Source organism: Oratosquilla oratoria, chromosome 17 (assembly GCF_046742065.1).
Source record: "Oratosquilla oratoria isolate Oo_2021 chromosome 17, ASM4674206v1, whole genome shotgun sequence".
Classification (NCBI taxonomy): Eukaryota; Metazoa; Arthropoda; class Malacostraca; order Stomatopoda; family Squillidae; genus Oratosquilla; species Oratosquilla oratoria.
The window spans coordinates 27,836,419-27,857,013 of record NC_134793.1 but is presented as its reverse complement, the minus strand read 5'-3'; the positions used below and the strand labels follow the sequence as shown (position 1 = coordinate 27,857,013).

Sequence of the window (20,595 nt, the reverse complement as noted above, 5' to 3'; positions counted from 1 at the left end):
CTGTTCAAGGACCTTAATTTTAGTGTAGGGCTGTACATTGTAACATTGCACATACCATCATAAATACATTATGATAAACGATTTTATGTTATTATATACTTAGTAATTTTATCCTTGACAATGCCCAAAATACATACATGTTTCAAAGCACATGCAGTTTATATTGTTGGTATTATTTTGATTTTTTTTTTATACATAGCACCAATATCACATTCATAACCAGTATTCATCTTTCCAAATCAATTCCTGTCTCTGCCATGTTACTATACTCACCAGAATATTGGAGAATTTTCTGTACATTTTTTTTTTCTTGTTCCTACATAAGTACTTTGTTCCCCTTCAGAGGATGAAGAAGAAGTGGACAACCCAGAACCACGTGAATCACTCACAGAGGAGGGTGTCCAAAAACAGAGTAAGTAAATTAGTGGTATTGGTTGGACACTTATACTGAAATATTACAATACAAAATAATCATGTATGCCAGGGCATACATCAGTACTGTAATTCTTTGGATGAAACTCTATGTAAACAGTCCAACAGATTGTTTCTTCCAAACAGTAAAGCTTGACCATAGGGTAGCCTATAATTTTTGTATGTTTAGGCCCTTGTGGTATGACTATGTCAGTCTTTAGTATTGTGTTGTGCTTCTAAATATACATGTAGGTCACACATGTATTTTTTCTTCACTGTTTCTTATATCCTGTATAATTTTGCACTTGAAATGATACGACTTCCTTACTATAATGAGTGCCTAATTTTTCAGGGAAGGGAGGGAAGGTGAAAGAACTGTGGAATTATGAGGCTACAGAAGCACTCCTGCAACTTGTCAAGGCAAACTACACGCGCCTAAATGACAAGAAAACTACAAAGGCCGTTGTGTGGAAGGACATCACCCGAGTGTTGCAGGAATTGGTAAGTTATTATGTAGGCCATGTGAGTTCATTTTCTTATTGATATTCGCCATAATAATCTGTTAGTAACCACAATTCATTACAGCTGGAGTATCACATTTAATATATTTTTTTCCTTCAGGGACTAGCAGGCATCCAACTGCATCACATTGAGGTATTAGTTAAATGAAAACTTATGCTGTATGCATGTCTATTATGTAAGCAGTGCACGTAATATGTTCCTGTCTGGATGTTGCCTACCACCAATGATGCTTTTCTGTATGTGGCATATGCTATGTGTCAGGTCCTTATGTTATAATGGGTAGCCTCTCAGTGTTACCTGCCTTTGATATTGGGAAGCTGGTTGCCAACTGCTTGATTCGTACATGATTTTGTACATGCACGTATGAATACTAATAGCTTTTTAAGTGACAGCATGGGTATGGTAACTGGATTCTGTATTATAATTTTAGTGCTTCATCATTACTTCATTCCATTTTCCTCCTCAAGGTTAAGGTACCATCGTCATGAAGCATCACACTGTAATTCACAGTGTGATCTGCATTCCAAGACTGTAGTGCCCCTGCTCTATGTCTGTGTTTTGTATGCTATGAACCTAAAAAATTTCTTCACATATTTTTGGTTTAAAAATGGTTAACCAGACCATTACTTTATGTGCTTCCCAATTAATGACCTCTCTCTGTCAAATGTGTGTTTAGGAATCCTTATGATGAAAAGATGCATGTATCAATTAATATTGAAAAATATTAATTCCACTTTGACTTTTCCCCCAAATTAGATCCCAGGCGTGGAACTGAGACAAGTTGAGGGCAAGTGGCGCAACCTCAAATCAATATTCCATCATTATGAGGACTACAAGAAGGCAAGTGGAAGGGGAAAGAAGACTGAGCCACGATTTTACAATCTCCTGTCTTCAATTCTGAAGAATTGTCCCCTGTCCCGGCCAGATCTGTGTGTGTTGGAGGGCACAGAAGTGGGTACTAGGAGTGTGGCAGAAATGGAGGTTGACAACCCTGTGGAAGAAGACCCAGCCACACAAGCCTCACCAGTGTTAAACATTCCAGCCACTCCAGGAGCCACTCAAGCCTCACTACTAGACCCTCAGCATGGTGAAGCCTCGCAACGTGCCCCAACTCCTCCTCAAGCATCACCACCAGATCCTCAGCCTGCTCATGCCTCACAAGCCCCACAGCCTGCTCCAGCCACACGTGAGGAGCCACCTGCAGCCCGAGGGAATGTCCCACCCCCAAGAAGAACAAGAACAAGAACCAGAAGCTTAAGACCCTCTGCAGATAGAAAGGAACTGTTATTGTGCGTGAAAGATATGAAAAATACACTGAAAACATCTAGTGATAAACAACAAAACAGTATGGCAGAACTAAAAGAACTTTTGTCTTGCATTGCGGTATGTGATAGAGAACGCCACAAAATGGACATGGAGATAAAGAGGGAGAGGTTGAATATCCTAAGATTAAAAAGAATTGAATTAGAGCGCAGACAAAACAATGAGTGATTTTGTAATAAAATATAATACCAAATAACTACATGGTGACAAATGACTATAACACAATGTTTTGACTCTCTGAACTCCTCTTCAGGTGTGATGTGGCACATATAATTGGATGTACTGGTGCTTGCATTGAAATGGTAGAATGGTAGGTTGGAGAGAATGCAGAGGGCAATGGAGGCAGGAAGGCTGTCAGAACCGGTAACTGAAGTCACCCTTGTGGTCTCTGACATGTCAGAAAGACTTCAGTTACTGGTTCTGACACCCTTCCTGCCTCCATTGCCCTCTGCATTCCCTCCAACCTACCATATGAACACAAGCAAAAGTACATCCAATTATATGTGCCACGTCACACTTGAAGAGGATTTCAGAGTGAGTCAAAACACTTTTACAAAATTTTGGGAGGCACAATCAATAAAAACCATGTACATATATGTGAATTTTGTATATTTTTGTAACATATAAAGAAATGTAAAAAACAATATATTTTGGCTAATTATTGAAACCCTAAACAGTCATATTCCAGGTTGCTTTTACTTTTTCCTGTCACTCACTGTAGCATTGCCACTATTGCCTGCCTTTTTAGCACACCAGCCTGGTCTTGTGGCAGGGCAGACGACAATGAAGAACTGAAATGCTCAACAGCGTCATCCACCAGCCCTTCCCTCTCGAGGATGTTAATTTCATCAGGCTGAGTTATTGATATGTTGTGAAGAACACAGCATGCTTTTATTATTTTAGGTATCCGAAGAATATCGGCATCTACATGCTTCAATCGTCGAAACCTACCTTTTAAGAAACCAAAAGCATTTTCAATGGTAACTCTTGCTTTGGAGAGTTTAGTATTGAAGAGAATTTGTGCTTGCGATAAGTTTCCAGAGTTCTTAAATGGTACCATTACATGCTTTTGGACTCCAAAGGCAGAGTCTCCTACAATATGATATTGTGGTGATGGGAAATAATTTACGTCACCGTTTTGGATTTTCTTATAAAGTGAAGTTGACTTTAGCACTCGGCTGTCATGTGCAGATCCCGGGAAGCCCACTTGAATGTAGGAAAAACTTTTATTAGGCAAGCAAACTGCAAGTAAAATGACACTGTGTTTTTGTGTTCTATCAACATAATCGGCCTGCGTGGGTGATGGAGCTTTGATGAATGTGGCATCCATCCAGAGCCCCTACCACACCGGGAATTCCTCCCATTTCTTGGAATTCATGTGCAATTTCAGAAATTTTAGGAGGAGTTGGCCACAAAAAGACATCCTTTCCTGCATTGCAAATGACATCAATCAGTCTCTGGACACAATCAAACACTGTACGTTGTGACACACCAAACATCTCTGATATTTCCCTGTAGGTACTCTGCGTTCCTAAATACCAGAGTGTAACGTACAAAGCTTTTCTTGGACCCAAATAAAGGCTGGATCCTGAAGGGTTCAGACCGTATGCTTCATGTATGAAGTCCAAGATGAGGTCAAAAGATGTCCTTGTGAGGCGAAGGTTCCGGAAGAAGTCCATCTCGCTCATGTTGTCCAGGATGTCTGCCAGACCCTCCTGTTTTGGATGGTGTTCCCTACAATACAAATGCGAACCAAATTAGTATACTGTACAATTGACCTTAGTAGCAGAATGAGGTTATGCTGGATTTTACAATTAGTATTGGTCGACAATAATTACCTTTCCATGAAGTCACAAGCTACTGCTGCTACTACTACAGCACCCATATCTGCCTCTGGCTGCATCTCTGCCACGCTTGCAACTGCCAATAGAGGCATCATAGGTCCTGATAGAAGAGACTGGTTTTCATCATCTTCCATATAAGTATCAGATGTCGGTGCTGCTGTCCATTGTCTCGTCCCTTGGCTCAATTCTCGTAGTCTGGCTTGATGGTCCCACCACGGCTGCTGTCTGTGTTATGATCCGTACGACACTTTTTCCGAGACGGTGCGAGCGAGGGTCGTCTGGTAGCACAGTAAGTCTTGTTTACCAAAGACCAGCCGGAACATCAAACAGTGTTTGATATTCTCATGCGCTGGTAAAAACGCCTATTATATAATTCAGAGTATTTGGAACCCCATAAGTACCACAAATTGATAGCGTTTTATTTATCTGGTGGGGGCTGTGATAGAGAATAGCAAAACAACACCTAACTTAAAAAACATTGCAGAAGTGTTGCCAATGCTGGGAGCAGGGGAAACATATCTGCTATCAGCATGTACATATAATTTTTTGCATTGGCCTGTTTTTATTAAGGAATATTCAGTAAATATAAAGTTAGCCAGTCTCTCGGACGCAATTCTTATTTGCATCATTGGATAGCTCCTATCATTGTGAGTATTTTGAACCTCGTAAATAAATACTGTAAATTGATATTAACATTAGTAGAGATTTTTGAGAAGTTATTGTATTTTTGATGGGTGCTATCGTGGAAAAGCACAGCACACCAAACCTAACTCATTTTTAATGTTACAGTTCAGAGCAATTCTTTTCTCAAATCATCAAGGCCCTCATTTATGGCTGCTTCAATAACTATGAAATATTGGGAGTGGGATTTTGTTCAATCAATGGGGCTAGCAGAATTGGACATGATGGAGAGCTCTGTTTCTACTTTTTAGTCCTTGACATTCCAACCAATACTTCATTTGAATGTTGAAATAACTGTCAATATGTTGAATGTCTATCTTGGCCCCAGGGACATTGTCCTCTAACAATAATATCTTTGGAAAAAGGTCACACATCAACATTGCTTACTCTTCATCGCACTGAGATTGTCCACAACTTGGTAGTTTACCCAAAAGCTGATAGAGAGTATTCACCTCGGATCTGCTGCAGTCTCTGTCGAGACAGCCAGACACCACCCTACGGCAGTGAGCTCAGAGCTCATTATTTGCCGATCTCTGGGTAGGTCTGAGACCACTCACACACCACACACTGGGACAGCAAGGTCACAACTCCTTGACTAACGTCCCGTACCTACTCACTGCTAGGTGAACAGGGGTTACACGTGAAAGGAGACAAACCCAACTTATCTCCGCCCGGCCGGGGAATCAAACCCCGGTTCTCTGGCTTGTGAGCCCAGTGCTTTACCAATCCACCACAGAGCCGTGTGGCAACTGTGATGTCAAGATTGTGGCTTGCTATTCAGATGGACTTGTGGGGGACAGATTATGAAATATTTTGTCTACCCTTCTTAAAATCTATTGCCTCAATGATTCTACCTCTTCAATGTAATTTTGTCGATACTGTTTTCAAACTGAAGTGTTGACAGTTACAACAAAATACTGCAAAATTAAAGAAATCCCTAACATTAGCATCTTTCTCACCCGTACCTCCACACACCTATAAATTTTCACATCGAACTTATCATTTATGTATATATAAAAATATAGTCCAAGGAAATACATGTTTATTATTAATTTATTGCAAAATGATATTACTTTGTTAAAGAGAAATGTCAGGTATAAGTAATTATATATACCTATTTCAGAATTATAACTGGCACAATACAGTAACATATGCACTCCAGTGCAGCTCTTCTCCTTTGTCTCAAAAGTCAGGAGGTTCCAATTTCCCATGAGAAAACAAATATCATGAAGTCCTCAGATGTCATAGTGGACCTTATTGGCATATCATGTATGGAGAACACCTTCACTGCAGCAGCAGAGCTATGGCACTCACTAAGGGTACTCAATTTTCTGAGATATAATGGGCCTGTATTCTCAATTTTTTGTATTTATTTTCATGGCTATATATATATGAAAACAGTTTAATTTATAGAAAATATACAATATTGTCAAATGTAGCATGACAGCCTTGTGCCTGCTTTTTGTAGGAAGTAGTTTATGACAGTATTTATGATGAGCCATTCTTCTATACTTAGTTTAGTCTTCTTAAATTGGCCACATCATGATTTCATGAACCTGAAAAGTAAAAGTTTGAATATCATTCAATTATTCAACTTCTTATCCATTAATTCTATAATCATGGTATATTTGATAAGTGTTTATTTTTGATAATTCTAGTGGGGAAAAACTCCAGTCTGAATAGGATCATGTTCACATACAAGTCTGATATTTGCCCAAACAAATCATTCAATCAATCTACTACCCCAGATCTTTCTTGCAGGAGACCCATGGTTCCTAATAACATGTAACAGTTACAGGATTGGCCTGTAAGTCACTCAAGGAAGGAATTGTATTGTTGTCTGGGAGTGGCAAGAGTGGAGTAGTGCAAGATGAGGTGCTAATATCCTCTGTTTAAGATACTGAAAATATACATATACAATAATCTAAAATCTGTACAAGTCTTGCAGGGAATAAGTGTTAGGTGAGATGCCCAAATTATACCAAAGACTTGGAATCTTCATCCAAAGGAGAGAAAAGAGGGTGAGGGCCATTTCAGCATACATAAAATATGAAGAGCCTTACATAACTGAAACTAATCCCTTTAGCATGAAATTATGTTTGACCTTAGTCACAACAAAACCTCACCTGGTCAAAGGTATTAAGATTATTTCATTACATTTCTAAGTACCTCTCAAAAAAAAAAGTGGGGGTATGACCAAATACAAAACCTGCAAAGCATATCATTTGGATAAAGAGGAAAGAAGTTGCATGCATACCTGAACATGTGGAGGTGCAGACAAAGTATGAATCACAGAAGCAGCAACATCCTCTGGCATTAAATATGGGAATTTGGAGAATATCCGCTCAACTTCTGCAGCATCTTGTGTCATTCGCATTTGAAATTCAGTAGTTACAAGGCCTGGACTGATGGACTGAAAGAATAATGCAGTACTGGCAACTGAATGTGCCTGTATATAAGAACTGCCTCTGTCTATGAGGCAGAAATTCCTGCCTATCTTTCCTCACTTGTTACTGAGGGTGCAGCCATAATGGCTCACACTCATTCCCTGAACAAGGTCTGGAGTCTTGACTAAGAGATTTATAGGTCTGGCCTGTGACTGTTGTTGGCTACAGTTATATGAGCATTTGTCCTGGAGCATTTGATGTGGAATCATGCATCATATGTGTGTGTATGTATGTATTTACCTAGTTGTATTATAGTGGAAGGGAAGCTATGCTCGTGGTGACCCGTTTTTGTATCTCGCAAGATCAAGTTTGTTTTTAAATTTTTGTATTGTGTTTGCACACTATTTTTTCATCCAATTTGTTCCATATATCTATCACTCTGTGTGGGAAGCTGTTCTTTTTCAGGTCTCTTCTGTAGTTATCCTTTTTGAGTTTCATTGCATGTCCTCTTGTTTTTCCTCTGCCCCACTTTAATAAGTCCTCTCTATCAAGGCATTCTTTTCCTTTCATAATTCTATAGATGGTTACTAGGTCCCTGCATTCTCTTCTTTGTTCCAGGGTCGGCAATTCCAGTTTGGCCAGTCTTTGTTCATATGTCAGGTTTGAATGTGTTGGGGCCATCTTTGTCATTGCTCTTTGTATTCTAATTTTCTTATATTTTTTGTACTGGGTGACCATGTCAGCGCTGCATATTCCAGTTTTGGCCTTATTAGTGTTTGTAATATTTTCTTAATAATTTTCTTATCCAGGTATTTAAAGGCCACCTTTATTGATCTCAACAAATTGTATGTTTCTCTGACTATTTTATTTATATGTTTATCTGGCGACATGTCTTTGGTGATGATTACTCCTAGGTCCCTTTCAGAATTTACTTTCTTTACTTCTTTTCTGTCAATTTTATACATACATACATACATATACCAAGGCTTTTTCCCCCTTACAAGGGAGGTAGCCAAAGAGGAAAAGGCATAAAATTCCCACCCATTTCATCCCTGAAAACACTCCACACCCCTCCACCCTCCTTCTCATCTTAGCACCTCCTGGATGACGGGTCATCCCTGCACCTTGTCCACTGCCCTGGGTCAGAAGCAGTGTTGCAAGACACAGCACATCCACAGCAAGGCCACTTTATTAAATCGGCGACCCCCCTCTACGTCCCCCCATGCATACTACCTCACCCCCCATCCCCCCACCCATTCCACCTCATGCATCACAACATCATCCATATACAACCATTCTCCATTCACCCGTCTTCTGTCCTCTCCCGTCCTTCCTCAACAGACATTCCTCTCTTCCCCAAAGCCCCCTTCACCCCATCCATCCACCTCATCCTAGGATGTCCCTTCATGTTCACTCCCCCCACATCTGCCTTCCATACCTCTTTTACTAGTCTTTCTTTATTCATTCTTGCCATGTGTCCAAACCATCCTAATACTCTTTCATCAACCCTATCTTCCAATCCCCTTTCCACCCGTTTTCCTCCTCACCTCATTTCTCCCTCTAACTTAGTACCCCCCATCATACTTCTCAGACACCTCATCTCAAACACATTCAAACTCCTTCTCTCTTCCTCTCATATGTTCCATGTTTCTGCCCCATACAGTGCTGTTGGCACAATCACTCCTTCATATAGTCTCCTCTTAGCATCCATTCCCAAATGTCTATTTCTAATTACACTTTTTAATCCATCAAGGCATTTACTTGCTTCTCTCAGACTACATTCTACCTCCACCTTCACTCCACCTTTTCCTGCCACATTTGCACCCAAGTATCTAAAAATATCCACTTCCTCCAGTCGCTCTCCCTTAATGCTCACTTCCAATCTACTGCCACTTTCACCCCTTGTACATCTCACCACCTTACTTTTACCCACATTTATCTTCAGCTTTCTTCTATCACATACTCTCCCAAACTCTGTCACCAACTTCCTCAATCCCTCCTCCGATCCTGCCACTAGTGCAGTGTCGTCTGCAAACAACAGCTGGCTCACCTCCCACTTTTCTCCATTTTCTTTAACCATCTCCAATCCCTGACCCACTACCCTTGCATTTACCTCTCGCACTACCCCATCCATATATAAGTTGAACAGCCAGTGCGACATAATGCATCCTTGACAAAGTCCCACCTTTACCTCAAAGTACTCACTCTCTCCATTTCTAATCCTGACACAAGCTCTACTACTCTCATAAAAACTCTTGACAGCTCCTAGAAACTTTCCTCCTATCCCGTATATCCTCAAAACCTCCCACAGTGCCTTTCTGTCTACCCTGTCGTAAGCCTTTTCCAGATCTATAAAGGCCCAAAAAACATCCTTCCCCTTTCCTATAGCTTTCTCACATATCTGTCTTACCACAAAAATCTGATCTACACAACCTCTATCCATCCTAAATCCACACTGTTCCTCACCAATTACTCCCTCTGTTCCTCTCCTAATCCTCTCAATCAAGATCCTCCCATAAGCCTTCCCAACTACACTTAACAAGCTAATCCCTCTGAAACTACTACATTCACACTTGTCCCTTTTCCCTTGTAAAGTGGAACTATACAGACACTCCTCCAGTCCTCCGGCACTCTACCCTCTCTCCAGCAAACATTAAATAACCTCACCAGGCAGTCCACCATCACTGTACCTCCTTTTTTTTTAGACATTCTGCATGGCATCCATCCAGACCAGGTGCCTTACCTGCTTTCATCATCTTAACAACTGCCTTCACTTCATCCTTATACTGCCCTGATATTCTTTTCTTGCTTTTCCCAAATTCAAGTATAGTGCACTTCTTGATGTTGAATTCTACCTCCCATCTCTTGCTTCACTCTGAGACTTTGTTCAGATCACTCTGTAATGAGTCACAGTCTATTTTGGAGTTTATTCTCTTTAATAACTTTTCATCATCCGCAAAGCAGTTCATGTAACTTTCAGTACCTTTATCCATGTCATTTACATATATAGCATACATTATCAGAGCTAGCACTGACCCCTGTGGGAAACCACAACTCATTTCTTCCCCTTTTGAATATTTGTCTCTGAGGACTACTCTCATTTTTCTTCCATGTAGGAGGTCATTCATCCAATTCAATAGTTTTCCATTTATGCCTCCTATTGTTTCCAGTTTATACAGTAATTTTCTGTGTGGTACCTTATGTATGTATGTCTTTATACGTGTGTAGCTTCTTGTGAACACTTTACCCAAATTGTATATCTACACCTTATATCTATATAAATTGTAAATGCATGTATGTCTTTATACGTGTGTAGCTTCTTGTGAACACTGTTTACCCAATTTGTACATCTACACCTTATATCTATATAAATTGAAAATATTGGCTGCTCCCACTGAATACAAAAAAATCTGTATATACCATTATTATTACTTCTAATATCTTTGTGATAAAATTTACTTTTCTGTAAAAAATATTGTAAATACTTAAATACTTATATATAAATTATTAAGGGAGTGCATTTTATAAGCTATTGCTTCTGCTCTTTCCTTTTCAACAAATTAATGTTTATATTTACCTATTTACCTAGTTGTATTTTGCGGGAAGGGGAGCTATGCTCGTGATGTCCCGCCTTTGTATCTTGCAGTGTCTAGTTTGTTTTTAAACTCATGAATGGTTTTTGCGCATACTATTCCATTGTCCAGTTTGTTCCAAGTGTCCAAAACTCTATGAGGAAAACTGTTTTTCTTCAGTTCTCTTCTATAGCTATGTTTTTTTATTTTCTTTCCATGTCCTCTTGTGTTTCTTTTGTCCCAGTTAAGTAAGCTCTCACTATCGAGTACCTCTGTGCCTTTCATGATTCTGTAGATGGTCAATAGGTCACCTCTCTCTCTTCTTTGCTCCAGTGTCGGTAACTCCAGTTTAGCCAATCTCTCTTCGTATGATAGGTTTGCAAGTGCAGGTGCCATTTTTGTAGCTGCTCTTTGGATTCTTTCTATTTTCTTTATATTCTTTTTGGTACTGGGGGACCACAATGTCGCTGCATACTCTAATCTAGGCCTTATCAATGTAACCAATATTTTTTTCATCATGTCTTCGTCCAAGTATGTAAACGCCACTTTTATTGATCTTAGCAAGTTGTAAGTCTCCCCGACAATTTTGTTAATCTGTATATCATAGGACAAGTCGTTCGTGATAATTACTCCCAAATCTTTTTCGGAGTCTACTTTCTTTACTTCTTTGGTTCCAATTGTATATTTTCCTGATATTCTGTTTTTGCTTTTTCCAAACTCCATTATGCTACACTTCTTAGTATTAAAGTCCACTTCCCATTTCTGACTCCAGTTCCATACCCTATTTAGGTCTTCTTGCAGTGCTTCACAGTCCTCATCAGTTTCTATTTTCCTTAGCAGTTTGGCGTCATCGGCAAAGAAGCTCATGTAGCAGTTCACGTCCTCATCCATGTCATTCATATAGATAGCAAACATTATTGGTGCCAGCACAGATCCTTGCGGTACTCCACTGATCACCTCTTTCCAGTCTGAATATTTTTCTCTGAGCACTACTCTCATCTTTCTACCAGTCAGAAAGTCCTCTATCCATTTTAGTAGGTTTCCCTGTATTCCTCCTATGTGTTCCAGTTTTTTTAGTAGTTTTCTGTGTGGTACTGTATGTATATATGTGCATCTTCAACATGCAAATATTTTGTTGAATAAACTGTTAAATTGAATTGAAAAAAATCTCTAGATATTACAGGATCATTGTAAATGGGACTCAAAAGCTGCATGCAAGGCTCACACCAGAAACCACTTTAGTTGTGAAATAAGTTGTCACATTTGTCTTAAATGTCCAAACTTTCAGGGCAAGCAGTAATAATGAGTAGCCATTAGATCTCAACAAGGAGCTACATTTTATAACATCAAAATTTCTGAATGGGGTTGAATTGCCTCAACACAATGAGTATACAGCATATTAAGAAAAATATAATTACTGGTAATAATATCATATCAGCTATACTGATGCTGTTCTATTACAGATGAAGAGTATAAGTACTAAAGATGAAAAAAATATATATTATATACTCACTGTAACTCTAATGCGTGATTTACTAGCAACTAGCTCCTGCCTTAGCCCTTCTGTCAGTGCAGTAACAGCATACTTGGTGGCCGTGTAGAAATGACTTTCATTCTTGGGGAACACCTTATGCCCACACACACTGCAGACAGAAACATGATCTGTTTACCTCCTGCACCATATAATTTCAAAACATTTTCATAACTGTATTAGTGTACATAATGTGTTCTCTGTGAGTAACCCCAGCCTCCTGAAATTCTAGGGATTCATCTAGCTATCCTTTGTAAGGGGGTTGGCCTAATCAAGGCATATACCCACCTTTTACTTATCCAATACCCATTTGTTGCCCTCTCTATCTGCACCATCAGGATGAAGGTTCATCCCTGTCCCCCACCAATTGCTCATGTCAGAAGGAATGTAGTAAGACACTGCAACTCCAAAGCAGGGCCTGATAGCCTAAGCTGGTTTACCCCCAATGTTTCATTACATGGTGACCCTTCTTCCTCATCCACTCATGAGTAAAACAGAGAAGACAACGAGAAACCCCTCTGGGCTGCATCAGTTTATAATCCAGCTATAACCAATCTCCATTCACACCTATCTCTTGGATTCTCCCTTCCCTACTCAAAAGACCTTTCACCCCATCGATCATATTCTCAGTGTGTTCCCCACTAAAAGACCTTTGGGACAGACCAGTGGTTATGACTAACTACTTGATAGTTGCAGAGTCCATAAAGAGAGGACAAAAAGGATACTAAACAGTATACAAACAGAAGATGCATGTTATTTCTCATATACTTCCTGGTCTTTGTCTTACCTTTTCTTAAGCTTTTTTTCCTCTGTGCACAACACTCCTACTTAGACAAAAATAATTTCATAAACTATGCAAGGTAAATGAACCCTATTAACACTTCATGTCCTCAGGGGGTTTGGGGGTATCTAAATTAGTTCAATCCCTTATAGACCAGAGTAAATCCTTTCAGCCAAAAAAAAGTATGATTTAGTAGTTTTGATCTGAACAATCAATCACTTGTTGCCTCAAGTTTCACACAGTGGAAAACACACTGCCCCACAGTGGCTGTTAGCAGTCCTCAGAACCTCCCACAGATCTCTGGGAGGAAAGATAGGATTATTGTCTGTGTTATATCAGTGTGTGATTGTTTCTGTCACCAGTTGAAAGTGGTAGGGAGAGGAGAGCAGTTGCCAGTTATTACCTCTCATGTAAAAGTTTAAGAAATACCGTTGAAGTAGATAATGAGAGGTCTTGGGCCCAGTTCAGAGATTGAGTACCAGGTGTATCTCCTGATGGAGAAAGGGGATTAATGGGTTTTGAAAATGGGCAGCTTTGCTGCCCAACTTCCAGGACCACCACATGCAGGTACCCATCATTGGTCCCTTGAATGGAAGATGCTCTAGAATCAAGACACTATACTATAAGACTATAACATTTGAGTATGCTATATAACCTTAAATGCAGAACAGTTGTAAAAAAAAGGCTCTTGATACCCTCTTCCTATATTAAACATAAACTTGTACAAAGATCAAGCCTTGATTGAGGAAGAAGAAATACATATACATATACATATATATATATATATATATATATATATATATATATATATATATATATATATATATATATATATATATATATATAAACTCAGCTCTGTCTTGTGTGTTTCTTTACCACCCTCCTATCTTTATATATATATATATATATATATATATATATATACATATGTATATATATATAATATATATATATATATATATATATAAACTCAGCTCTGTCTTGTGTGTTTCTTTACCACCCTCCTATCTTTATATATATATATATATATATATAAACTCAGCTCTGACTTGTGTGTTTCTTTACCACCTTCCTATCTTCATATATATGTATTTACCTAGTTGTATTTACCTAGTTGTATTTTGCGGGAAGGGGAGCTATGCTCGTGATGTCCCGCCTTTGTATCTCGCAGTGTCTAGTCTGTTTTTAAACTCATGAATGGTTTTTGCGCATACTATTTCATTGTCCGTGTGTGTGTGTATATACAGTCAAACCTCGGTTATCGAACGCTTCTGTTCTCGACCAAATCGGTTTTCGACCAAAAAGTTCGAGAATTTTACGTCTCAGAACTCGACCAAATTTCGGCTCTCGAACAAACCGAAAGAAGCCGAGCGTACCCGAACGCGGCTCACTCGCGAGCCGAGAGAACTCGAATGCTAAGGACGCTTCCTCCGTAGCGCATTTGCGATCAAAGTTCATTTCGAGCAGACGTGTTCGTTCTTATTTACGTAAATCTGACTTTTTTCATCTTTGCATTGTGTATTAGCCCCTAATCATGGGTCCAAAGAAAGCAAGTTCAAGTGGTGAAGAAAAGAGGAAAGTAGTGCGCAAAACTATTGAATTTAAAAAAGAATTAATAGCGAAATATGAATCTGGCGTTCGTGTGTCTGCGTTGGCTAAGTAGTTTGGGATGGCGAAATCGACGATAAGCACCATCCTAAAAAATAAAGACCAGGTTAAAGCAAGTGATGTGGCTAAAGGATCAAGTGTTTTTAGCAAACAAAGGCCACAGGTATTGGAGGAAGTGGAGAAACTTTTGCTGATTTTCGTAAGTGAGAAACAGTTAGCAGGTGATACTCTTAGTGAAGATGCAATTTGTGCCAAAGCAAGACAATTGTATGAAGATTTGATAAAAAAATATCCTAGCATTATTCCGGAAGGGTTTGATTTTAAAGCAAGCAGAGGGTGGTTTGAAAAGTTTAAGAAAAGAAGTGGGATACACTTATTTATGGTAAACAGTATACAGTGCAGTTTATGGTGTAAAATAGTAAAAAAAAAAAAAATAGAAAAAGTTGTTTTTTAGACTTGGAACGGATTAAAATTATTTACATTGATTATAATGGGAAAAATTGTTTCGGTTTTCGAACAAATCGCTTTTCGAACAGCCTTCTCGAACGGATTATGTTCGAAAACCGAGGTTTGACTGTATATATATATATATATATATATATATATATATATATATATATATATATATATATATATATATATATATATATATATATATATATATATGCATAAGTAACCATTAACAAAATCTGTATATTATGCATCCCGTTGAAAATCTTCACCACAGTATTTTCCTTCTTTCTCATTGCCTTTCATGTGAACAACCAACTTACTTCCAAATAGCTAGCAGGTTTTATCATGATGAAGAGGTCAAAATAAATATGTAGCACAAACCTGTTTATATGTATGATGTGCCCATCATCCACTCCACGTTCCTTCATAGATGCCACAGCTTCTTTGGTGCAGAGGCACAGTGCCACCACATTCAAATCCAACATTTCTCTCCAGTCCTCAGGGGTCCCATCTGAAGCCACAGAAGACTAACCAGTAAACAGAAGTAACTACTGTAATACATCAGTATACAGCCACATTTACTAACCCAAGCTGAAACAACCTATTCCTCTTTGTGTGTTAATTAACTCATACAGTAGAGTTATTTCAAACTATGACTAAAGAAATAGTGTAGATTTATCCTAGAGGTAGGTACTGCACATAAATACATACACATACAATAATTATTGCCACAAGCTTCACTGACTAGAAATCCAGAGGCCAACAGTAGCTGGTAACAGTAGGTCCCTCTAAAACAAGACAAGTGCACCAATACCAACCTAATAAGGTTTTGTTTCTGGACATTCCAGCATTATTTATACAAACATCAACTCCTCCAAATTCCTTCTTGATATTGGTAAAGACAGAAAGGACCTCCTCATCCTTTGTGATATCACATTTCATTGGAGTCAGGGAGCCAGGCTCATTTGCCAATTCATCTGCCAAGGTCTGGAAGACATATGCAGTCTCATGACATGCCATCAAAATAAAATTTTAGACCATCAACCAATTAATACAACTCACTAATATACTTACTTGAATACTGTCTATGTTCCTAGCTACACCAACCACTTTCATGCCAGCAATAACAAGGGCCTTGGATATTGCAGCACCAATCCCAGCACTGGCTCCTGTCACCAATGCAACTCGTCCACGCCAGCACTCCATAGCCTTGAAGTTGCTGTAACACACTGCCGGTAGAAAGGAGCCCAAAATCATATTCAGAATCAAAGGAAGTGATTACTCAATTCTTGTAACCTGACTGGGGATTTTATACGCACATAAACCCAGTCAGTCAATCTATCCAATGCCCCAGTTCTGTCTTGCAGAAGACGTGCAGTCTACAAAAAAAATGGCCTCAGCCACCAGTTCAGCCAATAAGTCTATTGGTGAAAAGATTTTGTGTTGCTGTCTAAGAAGGGTGAGTGTAGAACAGTGTGTATAAAGTACTCTGTGTCTTGTGTTCAATGTGATCACAGGATTTTGTATTGGGTGGTGTGATGATTGTTGTTTCTAAACATCAGGACCACCACAAGCAGGTACCTACTGTCAGTCCTGGAGATATGATATAGTTGTTAAAATTTTTATTGACTCCAAAAACCTTGAAATAAGTTCCTTCATATTACATAGAATAACAAAGGTTATAGTTAAATAGCACCTATGGCCAAAGTAAAAATGGTAACTCTCAACTCAGCAATAGGTAATTCTATTCACCTGAGAGAAAAAAAAAAACTGTAAACCAAATGAAGTTAATATGCCCCCTTAATAATAAATGCTGTTTCAAGTTTACATACTACTAATGGCTATTTCCCCTTACAAGAGAGGTAGCTAAAGTCAAAGGCATAAATCCACTCCCAACCATTTCATCCCCACATACTCCACTCCCATTCACCACCCCTCCCTCCCTCTTTTCTTGGCTCCTGGATGACAGGTCATCCCTACATCTTGCACACTGTCCTGGGTCAGCAGCAGTGTAGCAAGACACTGCACATCCACAGCAAGGCCGCTTCATTTAATCAGCGACCTCCCCTCTCCGTCCCCTCATGCAGAAAAAGAGAAGACTGGGAGAAATCCCTTTGAGCTGCATCAAAATATCACTCACACATATTCCCCCCATCCCCCATTCACTCCCTTCCATACACCACAGCATCCTCCATACACATTCTCCACTCACCCCTTCTTTCCTCAACAGACATTCCCATCCATCCATCTCATCCTTGGTTGCCCCTGCATGTTCACTTCCTCCACCTCTGCCTTCCACACTTCTTTTACTAATCTTTTTTCACTCATTCTATGTGTCCAAACCATCCCAATACTCTTTCATCCAGCCTATCTTCCAACTCCCTTTCCACCCTTACTCTCCACCTCGCCTACTCGTTTCTCACTCTACCCAGCCTAGTAACCCCTACCGTACTTCTCAGGCATTTCATCTCCAACACATTTAAACTCTTCCTCTCTTATTTTCCATGTTTCTGCCTCATACAGTGCTGTCAGCACAATCACCCCTTCATACAATCTCCTCTTAGCGTCCATTCCCAAATGCTTACTTCTCATTACACTTTTTATTTCCTCAAGTATAACTAATTAAAAACCAGCAGCTCCATAATGGCTGGCAAAGAAATGATAGATTGCTTCTTCTGTTGTGTTAATGTATGATGTATGACTGTTTTTACTAGCTTGTAGTAGTATGAAGAGGGGAGCAGTCATCACTTGTCAAATCTCCTTGTGTAAAAAAAAAATATATATATATATATATATATATATATATATATATATATATATATACATATATATATATATATATATATATATATATATATAAAATATATATATATAATATCTTGGGCCAGTTCATAGACAATGTCAGTCCCTCGGGGCTGAATCTGCAGACAGAGGTAAGGTTACTGAAGTTTTGAAGACGAGCGAAATGGAGAAGGTTTTCTGACATCTGTCTTGTAGTACCACATGTATCTGTCATTGGTTCCTGCCCCTTCAACCTTATACATAATAAACTTGGTATCAAACATGTATGTTTCCTTTCACAACAGAGTAAGAAGAGGAAGAAGTAGATGGTGATACTGATGATGCATATACCAAGAATGTCTTGCCCCTTTTAAGGGAGGAGGCCTAGCCAAAAGCGCACCCAAACTTGACCCATTTGTTGTCCGTTTTTATCTTAGTTCTTTGCAGATGGAAAGTCATCCTTGTCCCCTTCTCACTGTACAGGTCAGAAACAAAACAGCAAGACACAGCAAAGCCCAATAGTGTAAGCTCATCGATCACCATTGCTTCATTACATGGTGACCCTACCCACCTCCTCCGCTCAAGAATTTACAGGGTCGTCAAGAACGGTACTGCTCGGCCAGTCTTGGGAACGACAACAACAAATTCGGCTACAACTCCTGCAAGCCTATTTTATTATCTAACAAATAGTGAAATTAATCTATTAATAAAATTAAGACTACTTGTCTTTACTTTTCATGGACTGACCAGTACTACCAACTTCGTTTGATTTTATTTTCTATGGGAAAACGTTATCACCTACATTTGCCATGCTTACATTCCACAAACATCTAGAAATCTATTATGCAATATTACTCTTCCCAATATCACGCACTTCATTAAAAGTTATGGCAAAAATCTAAGTATAATTTGAAGCTGCCAGTAACTCAATAGTGAACTCAATAAAGGGAGAAACTTTAATAATATACAAAAAATATTAATAGAAAAATGGGCGATCACAAATAATAAAATATCTCATATCTGCATAACCTTCAGCTGAGTAATTTGCTTGGGTTAAAAAGAAATTTATAAAAATGACACGTAATTCAAATGCATCAGTGAACAGCGGGTTGGTGCACTCTAGATTTTTTTTTTTTTCAGATACAATTTCACTTCTAATCAGTACTACACTAGAATAATTGTAAAATATTTGTAAAAATCCATGAACTTACAACACGGATATTCAACATAAAACTTAGCTTTCAATGTGATTGTGATAATACCGATTCTGGTTTCTACCGCAAAACAATGGTTTGATCCCTCTCCCTAAGTATTTGTCTTAGTATCGTATTGCACTCTGGCCATCACTTTTTCTTTCTTTCTTTTACTTGGATTGAGATGTTTGAGACAGATCACCTAAAACTGTAATCGCTTAAACATCCGGGATACATTACCGGGATTTAGCTACAATGGTGGCGTAGGCTACGTGAGGAATGCCTGATGCGCATCACTATAGTTAACGAGAAATAACCCTACAGATAACGGGGACGAAGATAACACCAACCGCTGCCAAGATATTGATATCATAACCTCAATCCAACACCTTAACACTATCGAGTCACAGTAATGCTAACCTTATTGGTTGAATTGTTATAAAATTTAAGTTAGGAATCTTGACCTCGTAAATATTAGAAATACAAAACTAGATATTCTACGGTCAACACTTCGTCCTACTCGCCGCTGATATAACAACTGCCTCTTCACAGCATTCTCACAGGTGTTTTGCTTGCTCAGTGTCAAGCTTGCAATGACGATGAAGTGACAACGATCTCGTCCATTCAGCTATCTCGTTCGACTCCTGCACAGAGCTGATTTTTTTTTTTTTTTTTTTTTTTTTTTTTTTTTTTTTTTTTTTTTTTTTTTTTTTTTTTTTTTTTTTTTTTTTTTTTTTTTTTTTATTACTGCGAGCTGGCACTCCAACTCTGGTGGGCAAGGAGTTGTGTGTGAAAGGTCATATATGAACTCTGAGCTCTCATTCAAAAGTGTATTAGATGTTGATTACTAATCCAACGCGTGATCCAAGATCGTGGTTAATCACAAGCCGCATTGTCTCCAGCACCATTCACACAATCATAGTATCATACCCTATTGACCCTATTGCATTGGCCAACCTGTAAGAGAAATTATTGTCATAAACCAAATGAGGGAAATTTTGCAAAATCGTTATCGCAGATGACATTCTTTTTTATATCAAGAGAGAAAATGTCTCTTGATCTGTAGATCAAATATGATTTTGTACTGATACATATAAACCTCGCCTCAGGTATTGGTTGCAAGTTGCTGTGTGGTTGAAAGCTGCCCAGTAGCATGGAGTTTATGCTTTAGGGTCTATATGGGGCGCCCCTACGGACCAGAGCCACACTTCATTTTGCCTGTGATAAAAGTTTAACGGAAATATGAACCTGCTGTACCCTCTGCTCAAAGATAAGAATGTGCCACTGAAATGTAAAACGATAATGTACACGACCATACTAAGACCAATTTCACTATATGGGTCAGAAACTTGGGGTATGACAAGGAAGATAGAGTCGAAGATTGGAGCTGCAGAAATGAGGGTATTGAGAATAATTATGCAGATCACCAGAACAGACAGGATTAAAAACGAGAGAATAAGAGAACACCTAAAAGTTGAGCCGATTGTTGGAATCGTAGAAAGAAAGAT

At 38.8% G+C, this 20,595-nt stretch overlaps 2 protein-coding genes across 4 annotated transcripts; both read right to left on the bottom strand.

Annotated features, from left to right (window-relative positions):
• Window positions 1–2,693: 2,693 nt before the first annotated feature.
• Window positions 2,694–5,669, bottom strand: LOC143034561 (uncharacterized). The gene is made up of 2 exons (XM_076200794.1): window positions 4,095–5,669; window positions 2,694–3,990 (listed from the first exon to the last, which is right to left on the bottom strand). Exons 1-2 carry the CDS (start codon window positions 4,232–4,234, stop codon window positions 3,534–3,536), a joined length of 597 nt encoding a protein of 198 aa, XP_076056909.1. The 5' UTR covers window positions 4,235–5,669; the 3' UTR covers window positions 2,694–3,533.
• Window positions 5,670–5,857: 188 nt separating this feature from the next.
• LOC143034560 (dehydrogenase/reductase SDR family member 11-like) lies at window positions 5,858–19,688 on the bottom strand. Of its 3 annotated transcripts, none has more exons than XM_076200793.1 (7): window positions 19,508–19,688; window positions 16,188–16,342; window positions 15,932–16,100; window positions 15,495–15,624; window positions 12,254–12,383; window positions 7,039–7,194; window positions 5,858–6,337 (listed from the first exon to the last, which is right to left on the bottom strand). In XM_076200793.1, the coding sequence occupies exons 2-7, from the start codon at window positions 16,317–16,319 to the stop codon at window positions 6,308–6,310; spliced, it is 747 nt and encodes a 248-aa protein (XP_076056908.1). In that variant the 5' UTR covers window positions 16,320–16,342; window positions 19,508–19,688; the 3' UTR covers window positions 5,858–6,307. The 3 variants fall into 3 exon arrangements, with proteins under 3 accessions (XP_076056908.1, XP_076056906.1, XP_076056907.1); XM_076200791.1 differs by lacking the exon at window positions 19,508–19,688 and adding an exon at window positions 19,328–19,416 and having other exon boundaries at window positions 5,859–6,337; XM_076200792.1 differs by lacking the exon at window positions 19,508–19,688 and adding an exon at window positions 18,466–18,533 and having other exon boundaries at window positions 5,859–6,337.
• Window positions 19,689–20,595: the final 907 nt, after the last annotated feature.

Excerpts from the sequence above, each read along its gene's own strand:
- LOC143034560 (XM_076200793.1), bottom strand. The coding sequence starts at position 16,319 with ATGGAGTGCTGGCGTGGACGAGTTGCATTGGTGACAGGAGCCAGTGCT. Across the intron at positions 7,195-12,253 it reads AATCACGCATTAGAGTTACA|TCCATCAGTCCAGGCCTTGT; the intron begins GTGAGTATATAA and ends TTATTCTTTCAG. Across the intron at positions 6,338-7,038 it reads CTGCACCTCCACATGTTCAG|GTTCATGAAATCATGATGTG; the intron begins GTATGCATGCAA and ends TTTACTTTTCAG.
- LOC143034561 (XM_076200794.1), bottom strand. The coding sequence starts at position 4,234 with ATGGAAGATGATGAAAACCAGTCTCTTCTATCAGGACCTATGATGCCT. Across the intron at positions 3,991-4,094 it reads GCTTGTGACTTCATGGAAAG|GGAACACCATCCAAAACAGG; the intron begins GTAATTATTGTC and ends TTTGTATTGTAG.